The 19,860-nt window shown below is 46.9% G+C and overlaps 1 protein-coding gene across 1 annotated transcript in view; it reads right to left on the reverse strand.

Annotated features, from left to right (window-relative positions):
- Positions 1-926: 926 nt before the first annotated feature.
- The window catches only part of prima1 (proline rich membrane anchor 1), a 29,362-nt gene continuing 10,428 nt past the window's right edge, over positions 927-19,860 (reverse strand). Inside the window, exons 4-5 of the mRNA XM_023802169.2 lie at positions 16,154-16,280; positions 927-4,025 (exon numbers count right to left, since the gene is read on the reverse strand). Of these exons, the coding sequence (XP_023657937.1) occupies positions 3,926-4,025; positions 16,154-16,280 (227 nt within the window). The 3' untranslated portion in view covers positions 927-3,925. The remainder of the gene's footprint in view (positions 4,026-16,153; positions 16,281-19,860) is intronic.

Genomic DNA, 19,860 nt, shown 5'->3' on the forward strand with positions numbered 1-19,860 from the left:
GGAATTATCCTCAAAGTCTCTCCACCCTCTGATCCAGCGCCTCTCTTGGACAGTGGACACTCTGGGGAGTGCAAACGACGGATAAATAGATTTACACCCCCAGGTTTATGCCAGGTCTGTCCGACAGCCTTTGTCCTCGTCTGTCCCCCCAGCCATCATTAAGCTTCAGACATTGAAGCCTCTCTCTCCCCCCCCCGACTTACATTATCTCTATTTTTCTCCCAATCCAGTCTCCCTTTGACACACATCTTGGGAGGGATGAAGATTAGCAAACATTTACAGGCTGCACTCATCATTAAGGTCAAGAGAGACGCTGGAGAAGAAAACTGTTTACTCACAGCCTGTAGACGCCCAGCTGACAGGAGACTCCTCGTCATGTGACGGAAGCCTGAATCAGCACAGGAGGGAACAACCGTGGGCCCCCAGTGCGGAGCTGCCCACACTGCAACTCCCAGCATGCCATTGGGGTGGGATTCTTTTGGCAAACGTTGAGGTACAGATTGAGGTTAGACTGCTGGAGCCTGTTAAGTATCCCGGGAAACGAAGGCTCACCTGTGAGTTCATCCTGGGTCGATTAACGACATCGCCGAAGACCCCTGCTGATTGGCAGCTCATCCCAAAAGCGGTGATCTCAGCTTCAGCAGGTAAGGAAGTAGCAAATCAAAGGAAAAGGAAGAACCATCTCAGCGACAGAGCCGACTTCAAAAGAAGGTGCCGTCCCATTAGCCGGGGGCTTGGTGACTGCAGCCCTTAACGGCGTTAATTATTAACCAGCACCGCAGAGGTGGCAGGTTCCCCGGCCACCCGGGAGCCTCCCGCAGGGGTGCTGACGGCGGTGAAAACCAGCCCTGAGGGACACTGGCTGCTGTGCGGATGGTGCGACATCCGATTCTCAGCAACGCTCATGTGGAAGGACAGCCCCAGGCTTCAAGTGGTACAATTTTATTTAAACCTAAAAAAGGTCAGCATGTCGCAGGTAAATTGGTTCAATGCACAGTATGTATGTATGTACACCCAGTGGCCAGTCTATTAGGCGCACCTGCTGGCTACCACAAACAGCCAATCACGTGACTGCAGGTATACCCATGGACCATGCAGCTGGAGTCGCTTGCTATTTGGCTTAACATTAGAACGGATAAGACAGTATGATCGTTGGTTCCATACACTGTGGTTCCGTCATATCAGAAACAGCTTTTCACATGCTGCAGGGTCTAGACCAGGGGTGGGCAATCTTATCCGCAAAGGGCCGGTGTGTTTGCAGGTTTTTGGGATAACCTTTAGGTCAGCTGTTCAAACCAAGCTGTGAGGACTCTTCTGCCAATCAGTCCTCTAATTAGTAATCTAATTAGGGAGTTGCAGCGAAAACCTGCATACACACCGGCCCTTTGCGGATAAGATTGCCCACCCCTGGTCTAGACTGTCCAGAGAATGATGTGATTAACAAAACTTTCCAATGGCCAGACTCGTTAAAGCTAATAGGAAGGCCAAAAATCCAATAAAAGAACACAGCTCAGTACAACACAGGTGAGTAGAATTCCTCCACTGAACCTCATCGCCCCTAAAAGTAGGTCCTACCTGGTCCTAACTAGGTGTACCTAATACAGTGGCCACTGAGTGTATGTATATATTTTTAACATTTCGGTATGCAGTGCATACACTATGAAACAACCTTTAATTACCAAAATATACATTAATGGCTTGCTCCGGAAACATCACAACATTTACACAACTCTGTTTAGTAGCATATCAGCAACCTCCATCATAATGTTTTTGCCCATATAAACATATTTTCATTGGTTCTGTACATGTGATAGACAGTCACAGAGGCAGATTCAGTATAATGCTTGTATTTACATTCATGCATTGTTATTCTGACTAAACCTTTGTACATACTATAATACAGACATTTTCCAGTGCCAGGTACACAGTGGGTATATAGAGCTGCAGTACATCAAAAAGCAAGGACTGGGCTCTCTGGCTCGAACACGTAATTCTACAGCAGGAGAAGAGTCACCCCCCCCCCCCCCCCTCACACACACACACACACAGGCAGCAGTAATTTATGCTAAGAGTCTACTCAAACTAGTAATTTAGGTTATAGTGCCTCTGCTGACCTGTGTAGAATATAAAGGGACCATACATATTTATTTAGGGGAATAAATCATATTTAAAAAAAAACAGCACAGGAAGCTAGATCTGATTTCAGATCAGCCAACCTGGCATTTTGACCCAAAAGGTTAAACTGTAGATTGCTTGGCTAGATAGCTCATCTTCAATAAGTCAGCCGGCCTTTTCTTATTGGTCACCGTCTTGACTCAAGCTCTACCAATAGTAGCCTCGGCTTTGTAGTCCTTACTGAGACAGAGCACCAGCATGCAGGCACCTTCAGAACCTCACATATGACTTCACCCTCCCATCAAGCTGCATGACCCGTCTACAAACCCAACATTAATCTGGTTAAAAAAACACGCGAGCGGCCTATAAAGGGGTAGGTCCAGTTCCTGTGGTGACACAGTACAGAGACCAGGATGAAACATCGAAGAAAGCGGGGTGCGCGAACTCAGGCACACAAGAGTAAGCATAACAACACACAGACACACACACATGTTCCTAGGTTAAAGGTCAGCTTGCAGAACACGAGGCACACAAACAAACTGTAGCGCAGAACAGCGGTCCAGGGGCCTTTCTCTGAGCCTGGACGTCTTTAAAGCCCTGCTGATATTCAGCAGTCATGGAGCCCAAACTCCTATGTGAGACACCAAGCAAAACCAAATGCATGATCCAAACTACGACGAACGCTCCATAGATATCTGCACACAGTAGGACACATGTACTCCGATGTGCCTTTATGCAAACGGTATATAGAGTATACTGTACGACACTGTAACAGACGCACACAGCTTTACATATTAAAGCTGAAATAAAAATGGTATTCACTCCAAAATATGAAGTATATTTTGACTGCATATTTAGGTATCGGGGCTGTAAATCTGACTTCAGTTTCACGCGTGATTTTATTCATTAAGTTTATTTATTACCATGCCGAAATGAGGGCAGAAACAGACCACATAGTAAAACCGCCACAACAAGACAGAAAGCTCCGGAATTTGCATAATTAACTTAATCAGCAGGCGTGACGACGAGTTACACAGAGAGAGATCCTCAGCCGGCATCGACAGAGACAGAGCCGATGGTGACAGCTTGTGCTGGGCGGCGCTGCACACGCTCCATGCTTCCTGCTACCTCCGCGCACCCGTAGAAATTGCATAGTCGGAGGAGGCCAGCAATCCATTTTTTCAGGCTCCCGTGGCGATGCTGAAGCTGTGTGAGGCAGCAGGCAAAGTCTCTGAAGCTCTCCTGGAACTAGAACCCCCCCCCCCTCCCCCAGGTCAGGTCACCGGCGGTGGTAACGAAAGCCCCAGAAAACCACCAGAGGGAAATCAGGTCCGGAAAAAAGTGCAGAGACAGAAGGAAAGAAAGGAGACGAATCTTAAAAAGTTGCTGCATTCTGCAAAAAAATAAAAAAAATGCATGCATTTTCCTATTTGCTATTGTTATTCTGCGTTCCTGTGATGGGAGGCGTTTGAGAGGAACCTTTCAGGCGGCTGCCAGCTGTCAGCCCCGTCTCTGCAGGCCTGACACCCGGCTCAGAACAGCCACGTCCGGCCGTGCATATTAAGGAGGCTCTGCGTTCCCCGGCTTCCCGTCTCTCTGCAGAAGCGGCCGGGGGACGCGTGCGTGTGTGTTTGGGCCTGTTTGTGGTTCACCTCCCTTCCCGTCCTGCCGAAGGCTGGGTCCATTGGCTTCCAGGATTTCACCTACGTTGCCTATCAGCGAGGATCTTGGGGGGTGTGGGGGGGGGTCGCTGTTTTATGGGGTCCGGGGGAACGTGGCGGTCGCCGTGGTGATCCTTCCTCCTCCCCCCCTACACAGCGGCGTTGTTGGTGTCTAGTACCTTCTTGCAGCGGGAGCTCATGGCGTACTCACCTCGACTCGCCCCGTTCTCCTCCTTCCGCTGCGGTTTCCTGCAACACAAACCATTTGGCGTCGTGAGCGAAGTCCCGGGTGTGCACTGGGCGGCCCGTCACTCAAGCGCAGAACTCATTCCCAGTTTTCCCCTGTTTCCACGACTCACATTCTGGACAACCAGCAAAGCCCTATCCCACACAAGCCCTAGGAAAGGGGCACGCTGGAAGGACCCAAAAAGCCACAGCTTTCAAAATATTGATTCATGTTTCCATAGTTAAGCTAAAGAGAGTATCAGTGTGCGGTAGCATCTGGTCTGCTTGCTCTCTCACACCATCTTCATCATCATCACCATGACGGACACCACCATGATCATCAACTCCATCATCATCCAGCACTCAAACTATGGAAGCAGCTTCACAGTGACCTTAACCAGTTATATAACCCCCCCCCCCCACACCACCACCCCTGCTGCAGTGGTACAGGCCCGAAGGAGGATCGGATTTGCAGTATTCCCACACTTGTGGTTCACTTAGGAGATGTGAAAGTACTGCCGGATCCAGAGGCGCAGAGGGGGCGGGGGGGTGACAGACAGGGAATGGGGGCGCGGGAAGGCTCCACTGGGCGGGACAGTCGGGGCCAGATTCTTGGAACAGACGAGCGTGTGACATTCTGCGACTGTCGCTTCCGGCTGCGAAGTCAAGCTGGGGACCGAACAGCCGGAAAATATAAAGAATTCAGATCCGGGGACCTTCACAAGCCCCGGCGTTCAGAATCTACGACAGGATTGTGCGGCATCAACACAAAAAGCAGTCATACAGAGTCTATGAAGCCCGAACAATGCGGCAGTTAAGTCCGCAATAGTCCTCATGGAGAATCGTGGGGGGGGGGGAGGTGGGCTCCTCACCAGCCAGACCAAAATTGGGTAAACAGGAGCTGCAAAGTGGGAATGAAAACCTGCACGGCCCCCATCACCCCCATCGGCATGCCGTGGCTGAGGATGTAATAGCTGGAGGTGTCATAGAGGCAAATATTAGTGCTGCCATCTACTGGACCACAGGAGGGAGCATTGCCCTTAGGGCAACATCAGCCTTCAGCTGAACACCCCATAGGTAAAAGCACAGGTGAACCAGGCACTAAACAACCCCTCCTTCCAGATTTTTCTATCTCCCAATCCTCCGTGGGACACAGGGAATAACGAATGGCTTGAGGCAGCACGTACGGGGCTGTGCTGAGTCTCCCTGGAAGCGCGGCTCGCCGGCAGGGACAGCTGCATGTTTAACGCCATCTCTGCTTCCACGCCGCCTTTCACTGCCGTTTCTTTCCATTCCTGCTTATTAGCAGACGTCCTGCACCAGGCAGGCGGGGCTGAATACAAACTCGCCCGCTTCTACTCTTCCCTTTTGTTTGGTTCTTCTTCCACTGGGTCAGATTGAATTAACCCAAAGGTCAGTCCAGAGATAGGCTTCATTTCCTGGCTGAGTTTTGTCTATATCCTAGAGCCCCCCCCCCCCTTGTGACAGACAACAGCACCTGAGCCCACCGGTCAGAACAAGCCCAGGCACAAAGCCAAGTGTGAAGGGGGGGGGGAGGTCTGGGGGCACCCAGAAAGGGCTGCTGTGTATGCGTTTATTTCGCTACAACTCCCTAATTAGATTACTAATTAGAGGACTGATTGGCTGAAGAGTCCTCACACCTGGGTTTGAACAGCTGACCTAAAGCTTACCCCAGAACCTGCACACACGCCGGCCCTTTGCGGATATGACTGGCCAACCCTTCATGAAAGTATCCACCATATAAGTGTCCCAGTTCACCTTTTGTCCCACTTAACCGATATTCATCCTACAATTTATCCTTTGAATGTTTTCCAGACAGTTATGTACAGCTGTAATGGAAACGTACAGATTGTTTGAAGCAAAAGTCAAGAGACATAAACTTAAACACCGGAGCTGAACTAAAGCTAGAGCGAGCCGCAGAGGCTCAGCTTTCGCCTTCCGCCTTCTCTGGCCTCCTGTCTCTTAGCAGGGGCTGTGAAACTTTTCATTTCAAGCTCAAGGGCTCTGGCTGCATCTCCCATGCGCCGGGTCCCGTTACGGCGAAAGCGATCCGGCTAAATCCTGCCCCGATGGGACAGCAATAAAAACGCCAGAGAGAGCATGAGAGGTGCCGGCGGGCTGCCGTTTGGTGATTCTGTCTGCGGGACACGGGGAACGCCACACACGCCCAGCTGGGGGGTAGAGTCGCTACCGCAGAGGAAAGCAGCAATGTGGCTGGGAACCTCACAGGGGTTCATACTGATTTTCACGCGAGCTGTCTGGCTGATGAATGGCGCAGACAGGCAATCAGGACGGCCGTCAGCTGCTGCCGTCAGCATTACAGCACGCTCTGCTTTCCGTCTGCTAAAATCAATGAAGTGGCATAAAAAATAATCAACGATCCCCCCCCAGACACAGTGATCCACCTTCCAATGTCTATCTTCTAGAGGTAGTGCTTTCGAAAGCTGATTGAAAGGTAGGGAACGCCCCACACCGGATTGAGGGAGATTAAACTATGGACATTACATCCATCACTCTGCAAACAGGTTTCACTAGACCTCAGCTCCCTCTGACAGCATCTACAGGACAGGAAAAATAAGTAAGGGAGATTCTATCTTAACCAACTGCAAACTATCACAGCGTTCAACATTTTTGCATGCTAGTCCAATAGGTTTAGCAGTTGGGAAGACTCCCCTTTGGACTCCGCTTTAATTACAAGACAACAAGATGTTTCGTTTACTGCCGAAGCCAAAACAGTGCTGCGCGTTGCCTTGTCTCAGACTTTGTAAGTGTTCTCTTATATGAAGCCAAACTGGCCAGCTGGAGCGCTTGATCTCCAGCACAGCCCAATGGCAGCCTCCCAGCTGTGCAGTGAGGCCAGTCCGGCCGCTGTGCCTTCCGGCTGGCTTGGCCGATGCGCCGATGCTGCGGCATGGACTTGGCACAGAGTGTCAGCTACAGATAATAGGCTTTCCTGAGCAGATCCCGTGCCCGTCCTCACACAGGGCTAACCAGAAGCAAGTGCCATGAAAAAGTATCCTGATTTCTTCTGTTTTTGCATATACGTTACGTTGTTTCAGATCTTCACGCGAACATTTTTAAGACAATGACCATGAGTAAATACAATAGTCAGTTTCAAAACGATCATTCTGTTCATTGAAGGAAAAAAAGTTATGCAACACCAAATGACCTTGTGTGAGAAAGTAATTGTTACTCAAGCAACAAAGTATCCAAATTGAACTGATAATTGGGTTCAATTAAACTAGACAGACCCAGGTTGGATGTGAACATCATGTAAATAGAACCTTTTCGGCACTGAATTGACTACGGGATTACAAAGCCATTTCTAAGGCTCTGGGACTCTAGCAAACCACAGAGAGGGGAACTATCTTCGAATGAAAATTGGATCATGGAAATAGTGATGAATTTTTCAAGTGTATTGGCGATTCATCCAGGATGTTACAAAAGAAGCCAAACATCTATGGGCGTGCTCACACTTGACCCGGCTGCCTCGTATCGTGCCTGAGCATGACTGTCCCCCCTCCCCAATCCCCTGCTGGTCGGCACTCACAGTGAACAGTGAACGTTCCGGATCCAAACATACTTTCATCATCACGGTGTGACTTTTTAGGTTAAAGGAAATATGAGAAGAAAAGCGCCATCACACAGCACATTGGAGTTTGTGATTATTGTCCTTATTTTGTGGCTTATTTGGAGTCGTTTTGGGTTGGATGGCACATGGCTCTCTCATAGATTTATCAAGTATGCATCGCAGCGATATTCATTAAATTGTGCTGCACGTCTGAGAAGATAGTCCCGTACTTCCCCAAATATCTCTGAGTTTTTCTGTGCTGCATCCAGTTGTTCCTGGACACTCTCATAAGCCCAAATTTCCAGCAAACACTGCACCTCGTTTGTAAACCAAAGAGATTCCTATGCTGCCATGTCTGTTAAATGTTTGTCGCTACCCGATCTGTACAGTCTACCCGATCCATTCCTTCCAGGTCTGGTTCATGTGTAGTGTACATATGCAAGTGCCAGTTCAAGTGCCAGATACATCATTGACGCCATGTTTGTGGTCTGTGCCCAAGCCCAACTGCACTGTGCCCAGGCCCAACTCTTCAAGATGGTACAGAGCAATAACACTAGTCAAACTAACTGGATCTTTGTGGTCAAATGTGCCCCGGCATGGTACAAATCACCTAATGTGAATACACCCTAAGGAACTACAGGTCTCGCTCACCTCAGATAAGAGACTGGGCAAGATGGGAGGGGTGCAAAGCAAAAACCACCGCTAACCCAGAGGGACAGCAGGCTCATCTCCCACTTGCTAAAAACACCTTGATGACCCCCAAGCCTTTTGGGATGATGTTTTGCAAACTGATGAGTCAAAAGTGGAACCTATTGAAAGACTAGGGTCCCATCACATCTGGCATAAAGCTGACACAGTATTACACAATAAAAACATCATACCAATAGTCAAACATGAATCAGGGTGGTGTTAGGGTGGAGATGGGTGGGGATGCTGTGCTGCTCCAGGACCCGGATGACTTGCCTTCATTAATGGAACCATGATTTCTACTTTCTACCAAAAGATCCTGAAGGTGACTGTCTGGTCTTCACCATGATCGGAAGCTCAAGCGCAACTGGGTCATGCAGCAACACACGATCCGCAGCACATGAGCAAGCCCACCTCCGAATAACTAAAAAGAACCAAAACCACGGTTTTAGAGTTAGTCCTAACATGAACCCATTGAGATGCAGGAGCTCATGCTTGAAAACCCTCCAACGTCCAATTTTCAGTTGTGGGAAGCTTGGCTGCAGTAGTCGCTGTTAAAGGTAGCACGACCAGCTAAGTTTAGAGGGGGAACTGCTTCTTCACATGGGTGATATAGGTGTTGGATAACCTTTTTCCATCAATAAATAAAAAAATAGTTTAAAAACTTTTTGATGTGTATCTTCACAATCGCCTTGTCTTATATTACATTTCGTATTAATTTCTGAAACCATTTAGTGTGTGAAAAAATATCGGAAGTTAAAAGGGAAGTAAATATTTTTGACAGTACTCTATGGAGGATGGTCCTCAGAATGGAACAATGTAGGGAGGGGTGCTCAGTCCCATGGAGGAGCTGCCGCTCCATCTATTTATCAAAAAGCCCATCACTGGCAGATGTTGTGTAGTCAGCAAATATGGGTGACACCAACACAAATGCATTCTGACTTCCTGAATTAAAGCCACACAATCATGTCTCTGGCCATGAAAAGATTCTGACAAACATGAAATATCACATGAAACGCCCAACCCCACATGGGAACCAATAAAGAGAGGAGCACAGCTTTGAGCAACCAATGAGAACCTCTGTGGGCGTGTCACACACTCAGCCCCAGGGGATTTCCTCATTGAATAACAGCGGCTGTAGTGCACAGGGCATAACTTTTCAGCTCTCACTCCCACGTTTAAGCGAACCTTCTCAATAATAGATGTGGTGTTCTACACACACAAGGCCAGCCGTGACTCTACACTTAGTGGGTCAAGTTAATATTTCATGCTTGATATCAGGCTGATAGACTGAATGTCGACAACAAAACTGCTTTCTGCTTGCATTGCGATCAAAGATGAAACATGCATTACATAAACCTAACCACAGTCTGCTGTGCCTCCACATGCCTGGAAGGGAGACCATAGTCAGAAGGTTCCTCCTTGGTAAAGACCAACTCCTCCATCATTCTTCTTCGGGAAACAAGCTTTAATCTGCCGTTTCTGTGACATCACAAGGGAGCGAGTCGACCTTCAAATCGACCTTTGCGGCCTGTCTGTCTCCCCCTTCTCACACCTAGGGGGGCCACAGTTGATGACGGGAAATGAAATGAGAATTACCACGAGCACAATTTCCAGGACAGCTGGTGCCACAGAGAGTCTCCTCTGGGCAGCTCTCCTGCTGGCTCTGAGCTCTGGCCTTCCCGGCGTTCTCCAGGACACCCCGGCACCAAGGCGCCCGGCTTCTATATTTAACGTCAGCTTTTTCCTTCCGACCGACCCTCTCGTTTACTGTTGTCGATGCTGCAAATGCACGCGGACGCTGGGCCGGGGCTCGCCGGCTCGCCCCCCCCTTCTGACCTCTTTAATCCCCGTTCAGTCCTCTATACACGCAGAGACGGATTTCAGCCACTTTTCTGGTGTTTATCCCTCATTTATCTATGTGTAAAGGTGCAAAGGACAGCTGACACAAGCACCTTTATCGGCTGGCTCATCAACGAAGCCACTAACTGGGGAGGTTGTGCTCAGGACAGAACAAATATCAGTGTTAAGTAAACGGCTGTGGGGGAGGGGTGGGGGCAGTCAGGACAATACTTCAGACTCCCGGTTTCCTAGAGTGACACCTAATCAACAGAGGCCCAAGTCAAGAACCATTCATGAGGCGGTGGCACCAGGAGCTGGGTGATGACAGACGTGAAGCTCTCACCCGTAACCAAGGGATCCCTTTTCACAACAGGGGCTGGCTTTTCCAGACAGCCCAGGAAAATAAATCTGCAAACACATCCACTGTGAGAAGTGAAAGGCTGGGGAATGATTCAGGCTGCGTGGATGGTCTCCCTCTCCTGTTTACGACAGAGCCAGTGATGCAGTGAGACACGGAGGCCCGCTCTGCTCTCTGGGCGATGGGTAGCTCCGGTCTGGGTCACCGACTTCACTAGTCACATGTCAGAGTGACGATGACAGCGTGACAGTGTAAACACCGTAAAGAGGAAGCATTGCTTCAGCACACAAATACAGGAACTCAATAAACTCAACAAATAAAACAGATATATAGACTATATACATAATTACTTAGAGAGGAACCCATTGCCAAGCAAATGGCTCGTGGGAGTTTTACAAAAATGTTCTGAGGGCAGAAGGAAAAATTATTGGTTCAGAGAGATAACCAGATTGTGGAGGAGGTCGGTCCAAGCAAATAGAGGAGGTGGGACCAAGACATCTGATTGGTTGATGACACCTCCTCTAGTTGCTTAGACCCACCTGCTCTATACTTTTATACTTATTAAATGTTACACTTATTAAAATTATTTATAATATCAATGTTTAGAGATGGATAGGACAGAGATTGCAAAGCTCAGTAGTAAAAGTAGAGAGTGCAGTCACTGCGCATCGTCTTGAGTGATTTATCTGCTTGTGTGAGGAACTGCGCATTACTTACTCACTGACTACGCAACACACCTCTCGAACTACGGAGGTGAGATGCAGAGACAGAAGCCCCAGTCCAGGCGTGTGGATGATGCATGACCTCTCCAGCCTGCAATTAGCAGACCAAGCGCCTCTCCCTGTTCGATCTCCCTTTTAGTGCTGCCTCTAACAGACATCACTACCTTTAATTACGGCCAGCAAAATCTCAATGCCTTTAAACATCTAGGCCAGTATTTCCCAATTCAGTCCTCAGGGACCTACAGACATTCCACGTTTTTGGTCCCTCCCACCTCCCTACCAGGGAAGGAGCAAAAACATGGACCGACTGAGGGTCCCCAAGGACCGGATTGGGAAACACTGCTCAAGGCTTAACAGGCCAGGAATCGGCAACCATCTTGGGTAAACTGATTAAAGGTTTAGTATGCAGCAAACGTAATGATCAGTCTAAATTATTTATTTGCTATAAAATATTTATTTCCACTCCCAAGCATACGTGTGTTTACACAGTAGTTGTTTCAATGGGACACTTATCAAGTAAATCCATAAACTGTCGCATTATTGGCAAAGTAACAGCATAATCAGCTCCTGGTCCATAACCTTGTTAATTCAAAATGTACATATTTACTTTGACATAAAAACGCTTCCTGACTTCACTTTACAGTATTAACATGTTTATTTGTCCACAGTTAATGAACTCAGAAGAGTGCATGATAATGTGTGAGTTACATGCAGCCCCACGGTGAACTGGAATCTGGTCCCCAGCACTCTGCTTTAATGTAATTACAACTCTACCAGATAAGTGGTATGAAAGATAGATGGATGGATGGCTGGATAGATGGCCAAAAAGAAAGTGGTATATTACACGTACAGTGGTACCTCAGTTCTCGAACCAACCAGTTCGAAAAAAAATTACCTAGAACTCGATCTGAATCTCAGAAGTCAAACTGTGAACGCCGACCTAAGATAACTTGTATGCGCGGGGAAATGAGTCACGCGGCACGTCTCTCAGCGGAAACAAAGGGCTCAGCCTCGCATTCGCTGTGATAGCATCGTGCATGTTTACACTAGCTGAATACATATATTTAGACAGTAAAAATACATTTAGACAATGATAGACAGAAACAGTAATTATTATATAATAAAATACATTTATATACATTATACATTATATACATTTTAAATAAAGATTTCTTATTAATTATTTTAATATTAATAATAAACCATTAATACATTTAATTATAATATTGTTGTGCCGAGCGGGACGGAACAGAGACAAAGGCGCAGACGTCAGGGTATCGGGGAATACGGGGTTTAATTACAGGTAAGGCAGGCAAAACGCAGATGGACAATACGATGACCAGGCTGGGGAAACAAACTGAAACGCGGACTAAATACGGAGTACTAATGACAACAACCAGAAACAGCTGATCACACGGGGATTCCACACGGGGTTAACGAGGGGGCTTGGCACACAGAAAGAGCGGACGATCTAGGCAGGACACATTGTTTTTTTTAACTTTACACATTATTTGGATACATGTATTTTCTTACTTTACAAATTACTGTTTTGATAAATGTCCTTAGATGTGTTTAGTACAGTATATGCTGTTCTTGTTTTATCCGGTTCATTTTGTGTTTAAATGCTAAAAAAAACATAATTTAGATGTAATTTTTTGGGGCCGGGAACCAATTAATTGGTTTTCCATTATTTCTTATGGGGAAAATCCAATCACAACTCGAACTTTTTAGAATTCGATCCGATGTTCTGAATGGATTAAATTCGAGTTCTGAGGTACCACTGTATAAGCAATCAGCTATGCAGGTGATGGACATTGATTTTGCTCTGCAAACACAAATATTACAGAAAAAAAGTAATTTGGGAAAACAATGCACCAGCCGATGTCAGCCTTGAGTTTGAACCTAGAACCTTCTGGAAAACAGGTCAGTGCCCTTCTCTTAGTTCACAAGGACATGGTCAGCCCAGAGAGTAATAAGTGCAAATGGATTATGGATTCCTAAAATACAGGGATCACATTTTCAGTAAAAGGGGATGATTCCAACCGCAATAACCTGAGGTCCTGCTGTTAAAAATAGTCATGGTTGGCTAACTGCGGCATTTTAGCCGTGGTAAATACAGGCACTTCCTATCATATTTATACCCTACAAATACTGGGCACCCCTTCAGTGAGACGACTGGAACCTGCCCGAGGGAGAGGTCGCCTCCGATCAGAGCCAGGCGGACTTGAAGGGAACAGGAAAACGTGAGCAGAGAGGAATCCGTTTACAGTGAAGCATGAACAGCGAGTGACCAAACACCCCACCCCGTGGCGTGTTTACCGCCCACTGACACGAGGGGCGCACTTTCACCTGTAGCGTAACGAGTTATTTTTAAAATGTAATAAAACGTGGATTAAAAAAGAGTCATCAGAGAGGCCCTGGGCGTCAAAGCGGAAGCACGATACAATGCAGCAGGTCCTCCCAAGCTGCCACTCTGAATAACGTTACGCATCATCCTCGCTGAGCACGAGTCCAACCTTTTCACTCCGTTTACATAAGATCGCCTATCCATCTTTCACCCACGGCCTTGATCGGCTGTTTTAACCGATCGAATTCTCCTGTTTGCCGAAATTAGACGAGTTTATCTGAACCCGTCGGGCTTCATCGAACTTGCTGGAGTTTCTGATAGATGCTGCACGTTCTTATTAATTTAAATTTTATGTTGGAGATGAGTGATGTGCGTGTGGATAGATTGCAGACACTTATGAAGACGGGGAAGCGCTTTCAAATGTAGAGAGAGAGAGAGAAAGGGAGAGAGAGAGAGAGAGAAAGGGAGAGAGAGAGAGAGAGAGAGAGAAAGGGAGAGAGAGCTCTACGCAGCTGTGGGTGGTGTGTGTGGGGGACGGCTGAGTGCAGTGGACCTACACAGCAGTAAGACTCAAGGCAGCTTCCGCTGCTGCTGCTTCGCAAACCACGCAGGCTTTCTGGGAAAAAAAAATACAGCTAGCATGCAGTTCTGCCTCAGAGTGGGGGGGGGGGGGGGGATGGCAGGAGGAGGTGTGAGATTAATTACTGGACAAATGTGATGTGCTGGCTGCACACACGCAGGAGGGAGCACCACTATAAGGGCCCCCAGCCATAAGGGCCCCCAGCCTTAAGGGTAACCAGCCCAGGCCAGAGTGCAAACCCAGCGGCCTAAGAGGCACCATCTAGCCCCCCCCCTGCCCATCCCCCTGCCTGCCTCCCCTCCTCTCCACCCGTCTTCACTCCCGCTTGGCAGCGTTACCTAACCGCAGAGCCCCACGTCTCGCAGAGACTCGCAAAGCCGCACAGCACAGACGGGGACGTACGTGGCACGCAAGCTCGCCGGCGACCACCTCCTTCGCCAAGGGAAATAGCCGAATGGTGCCGGTCTCCTGCCTAACGAATTAACAGCCTGTGTCCAGAGGATGCTGTGGTGGTGCAGTGAGGACTCCCAGGCTGAATCCCAGCCTGTGCTGGCTGATCCTATAGCTGTGTCTGGGCCCACAGCACAGCCAGGCGAAGTTTTTACTCTCTAAGTTATTATAAACCTGGAAATGTCATTAGCAAACACAGTCAAACGCCCCCATGAAGCCTGACCTCAGTCTGCATGTCGTCATCGTTACATGCCCCCCCACGGGCAATGGAGGGGTCTCACAGTGGGGGAGGCCCTCTGTAAAATTTTGCAGTAGCCCCCCCACTTCGAGACAGGGGCAGACACCCCACTGCCTCCTTTGTCACCCCCCCACCGCTCCTGACAGCCATACCAGGCCGGTAAAATAAATCATATAATGTGGTTTTACCACACCCCGACTGGAGACTGTAGTGGGAAGAACATAAAACGACAGCGACGTCTTCACTAGACCTGAAACAAACCCTGATTGTGTTTTATGAGATTATATCCCAAGGGCTTATGGGTAAATCTGACAGGCCAGTACAGAATGAAAAGGTCTGATTGCTGACATATGATAAAGACCCCTTTCTTTCCCTGTCTTTTTAAGACATGTGTACAATAAGGAAATAAAAGGCTAGAACAAAAACGCACACAACCAGTGGCCCAAAGAGCTTAACCAGCAGGGACCAGCAAGACAGGAAGTCCTGATGTTCTAAAATCAGATTATAATGCAAGGAGGAACATTCCGAAGTCTTTGAAACCAGGATTTGATTTTAATCTTCTAAAAAGCTCAGTATAGGCTAATAGGAAATGTGGAGAACATGATGTGGAACACTCTGTATAGGCTAATAAGGAATGAGGAGAACATGATGTGGAACACTCTGTATAGGCTAATAAGGAATCTGGAGAACATGATGTGGAACACTCTGTATAGGCTAATAGGAAATGTGGAGAAAATGATGTGGAACACTGTATAGGTTAATAGGAAATGTGGAGAACATCATGTGGAACACTCTGTATAGGCTAATAGGAAATGTGGAGAAAATGATGTGGAACACTGTATAGGTTAATAGGAAATGTGGAGAACATCATGTGGAACACTCTGTATAGGCTAATAGGAAATGTGGAGAAAATGATGTGGGACACTGTATAGGTTAATAGGAAATGTGGAGAAAATGATGTGGAACACTATATAGGTTAATAGGAAATGTGGAGAACATGATGTGGAACACTGTATAGGTTAATAGGAAATGTGGAGAACATGATGTGGAACACTGCATAGGTTAATAGGAAATGTGGAGAACATGATGTGGAACACTATATAGGTTAATAGGAAATGTGGAGAACATGATGTGGAACACTGTATAGGTTAATAGGAAATGTGGAGAACATGATGTGGAACACTGTATAGGTTAATAGGAAATGTGGAGAACATGATGTGGAACACTGTATAGGTTAATAGGAAATGTGGATAACATCGTTGCTTGGTGATACAGGACAGGTGAGGAACACCTCTGTATAGGTCAGAAGCTTTCGGATGGGTCTGGAGAAGCTTACCTTTTTATGGCCTTATAGCAGATGATGGCAGTCAGAAGTAGGAAGACCCCAGAAGCACATCCCAGTGATCCCAGTACAGCTATCTCCTTCCACCAGGGCTTCATCTGAGGCACAATGGATTCAGCCACTGGGAACAGAATGAGGATGGGGGCAGGCAAGGGGGAGGAGGTAACTGAGTGTGTGAGCTTCCGCTTTACAACACAAAGCTCCTGACAATTTAAAGTTGTAAACCATTCATGAAAAATCCACAACGTTGCTCGTTAGTTTGGAGGGGAAACTCTTCGTCCAGTCAGACCAAAAGTTTGTGACATTGGACCTGCACTGACCACTATATCAGACCATGCACATGCGTTCCATTGAGCTTTACCATCACCCCAAACTCCATCGGATGCTCAACCTGTCTCCAAAAAATGCCATGTGGGTTGGCTTTCCCACGGAGGGCTCTGATGTCGAGAGTGACGGCACTCCGAGCACGAAGCCTCCTATCCGTGGCTGGGCTGTCGGCAGATGCACTCACCGCGATTCGGAACCCCCAAAGCGCTTCATTTGCATGATTACAGAAGTACCCCAGGCCTGATCACTTAAGCCCCCACCCTTAATGTTCAAGAACCCCCTACTGCTGGCTGGACGTCCTCGCTGGTATATCTCTCCATACAAACAACTTAACACCAAGAGTCCATTTCGGTTAATGGACCAATCGTACACAGTGGATAAAAACCATAAATAACATAAGTGGATCTAAGGAAAGAGGATGGGTTCACCGCCCCCCCCCACTGAACGCCCCCCCCAACACCCCCCGCTCCCTGCCCACCACCATTGGATCACAAATGAGTGTTTAGGACTCGAGAAAGCAGATTCCCCTAGAATCTGCCCCTACCATCAGAATAAAATTCATACATGTACCATTATTCTCCAAACTACTGTGTATTGTGATTGGATGATTCATAATTTCATCATTTTTGGTTGGTCATCTATCAACAATATCTAGAATACTATTGTTCCCCATACATGCTGCATAAAGCTGCCATGTAGAATTTGGCACTACTGCTGCCCAAAGAGCCAGAGGTGGATCTTTGCCGGATATTTTCTGAAATATCACACCACAGGTATAGCACCTGTGATTTGAACCTGCACCCTACCGGCAGAAATTCCAATTGCCAGATCCCCTGGTAAGTGGAGTGCATGGTGCCGGCAGGACACGGTGTTTTCAGAGTACTTCATCTCGTCTTCAACAATGAACAGCATTAAACCAAGTGCACTTAAAGCCTTATCAATGTTTGACTGACTGGCAGTTATGATCCTCAGATAAAGAGATGGGAACAAAGGGTCTGTCTCTGTCCACCACAACGCCCGCCGATTTAGCTTATGCGCTCAGATAAGAGGGGGGACGTGGTTCCTTCCAATACGACCCTCAATCGTTATCAAAGTGCTGCATGTGCTGTTTGTTATCAGGGCTGCTTCCCAAGGATGATCGGGATACCGGAATCTGAGAGGCAGAAACATAAATCGCCCGGCACCCACGCTCCGCGAATTTTGAAGAAATCTGACAATAAATTCTTATCTTATTTGACAGAATACCAGGGGGATAGAGGGACCTTTACTCTTGTAGGAAGGACAGGAAACAAGTATTTTTAAGAAACATTTACAGTTGTCAGTTATGATGTTACTCTGAGCAAAGGGCACTAGCCGCTGGCATTAAGAAATGTCAGCCAGCCAGGGAGCCGCTCAGCTGATAAAAAAACATGAGGGAGAGGTCTGATTAAGCCCCTCCTCCATCCCGTCAATGGGCAGAAATGTCAGGATTTGTGTTTATAATTGGTATACAGTGAACAACACAAACCAAACATTTCCAATGTATATGTTGTATATGTTGAGTGTCCCCTACTGCCCTGTGCTTAAACTCACTGTGACCTTGTACTAGAAGAGGGATGGATGGATGGATGGATGGATTGATGGATGGATGGATTTCATATTCTTTACAGAGATAGATATACTTCATCATCTTTTTACCCTGAGCAGTCCGGTAGCCAGAAATAAATATCATGATGTCTGATAACCCTACTGACAGCCCCCACCTCGGTCTCCAGGAAGGATCCGACTGAATATTCATCGCCTTTCCCTTCTCTCTCTACTCACACAATGTCCAAACCCACAAAGCTGCACATTTCAAAGGAAAAATCCATGTAAAATGCCCAGGGGAATTACTATCGCTGCTGACTTAATATCAGTTAAAAAATCTGACAATTCGAGTAACTCTCTGGACTGAATATAATGGAGAAGGATCAAGTTGCCTACAGTTGTCAAACAGGAGACATCTGCAGAGCACTCCTACAGAAGAGTGACTTCTTATGCCGAACAATTTGGGAAGCTTGTGGCTGAAACCTTTCAATCAAAAGGATACTTAGCAAACTTACATAAACAGCAGGCTCCCTGACATGCCTTACACCCAATCACAGTACTGTGTTAACCCTTTGAACGCTATCCACTTTTAGTGTTGTCCTATCCCTTTGATTTTAGGCATATTACATTGTATGTACATGTGTTAGCCACATATGCTTATTGGCGTTGCTTTCAGGACATTCTAGGCTATTCAGATATGTCATAATTTGATGTGTGAATGCTGACAGTCTTGATATCATTCTACCTATGAGGAAAAACTACTTGCGCCTATGAAATTTCTCAGTTTTTAGTCTCATCTAATATAAAAATTTGCAGACACTACAAATATAACCTAATAAATTTTGAGATTCCATGGCTTAGTATTTTGAAGTCATACATGGTTAGTGCCAGTCAGAAATGAATATCTTTGATTTTACATCCATTTCGTAACTTGTCGAAGTTATCTGATAGACAGCAATGTATGGTTTTATATTTTTATTGTTTTATTTATTACTTTATAACATCTGAAAGAAATTGAAATAGAAAAGCATTGTTCAGTTTGTGATACACTGGATAAACATCCAGTTTTAGAATCTAATGCTGAATGTTTATTGCTATTGTTTTTCCACTTAAATACGCTATGATTGGTAAACAAATCAGCGCTGTGGCACCTCATTGTGTTTACATGTAGGAGGTGTTCCAATTATACAATGGGTGCGTTCAATTGCAACTGTTTTGACGGAGCTCAACATTAAATATACATATACAAACTTTTGTGATTAAATATTGCAAAAATATCAAGTAATTGCCTTCCTAATAAATATACTCAGTGACAAAAAAAAGTTAAGCACCCAGACAGAGTGGTGGAAATGAAATTAATCTGCACGTGTTGAAAGGTCATGTGACTGTATCGCAATGATTATAATATCAGATCAAGCGGACAACAGAGTGGGCAGTATGGGCACATTGCTGGTCCCATGTCAGTAGGGTGTGGAACCCCCCCTCCCCCCCCGGGTGTGGACAGATGCGGCGATACGATGCGGAAGCTGTTGTATCCTCTGCTGTGGCAAGTCGACCCGCAGCTGTTGTATCTGGCCTTCGAGTTCCTGCAGATTGGCACTGGATCTGAGCTGATGCCCGATCTGATCCCACACGATTGATTGGGGAAAGATCAGGGGAGCTGGCTGGCCACAGGAGGACCTCAACATGATGCAGGCAGTACATAGACACACGTGCCGTATGTGGAAGGGCGTTGTCTTGTTGAAAGACTGTACCAGGGTGTTGTCTCAGGAGGAGTAAGACATGCGGACGCAGGATGTCACTGACGT

The sequence above is a fragment of the Paramormyrops kingsleyae genome, chromosome 14, assembly GCF_048594095.1.
Source record: "Paramormyrops kingsleyae isolate MSU_618 chromosome 14, PKINGS_0.4, whole genome shotgun sequence".
Classification (NCBI taxonomy): Eukaryota; Metazoa; Chordata; class Actinopteri; order Osteoglossiformes; family Mormyridae; genus Paramormyrops; species Paramormyrops kingsleyae.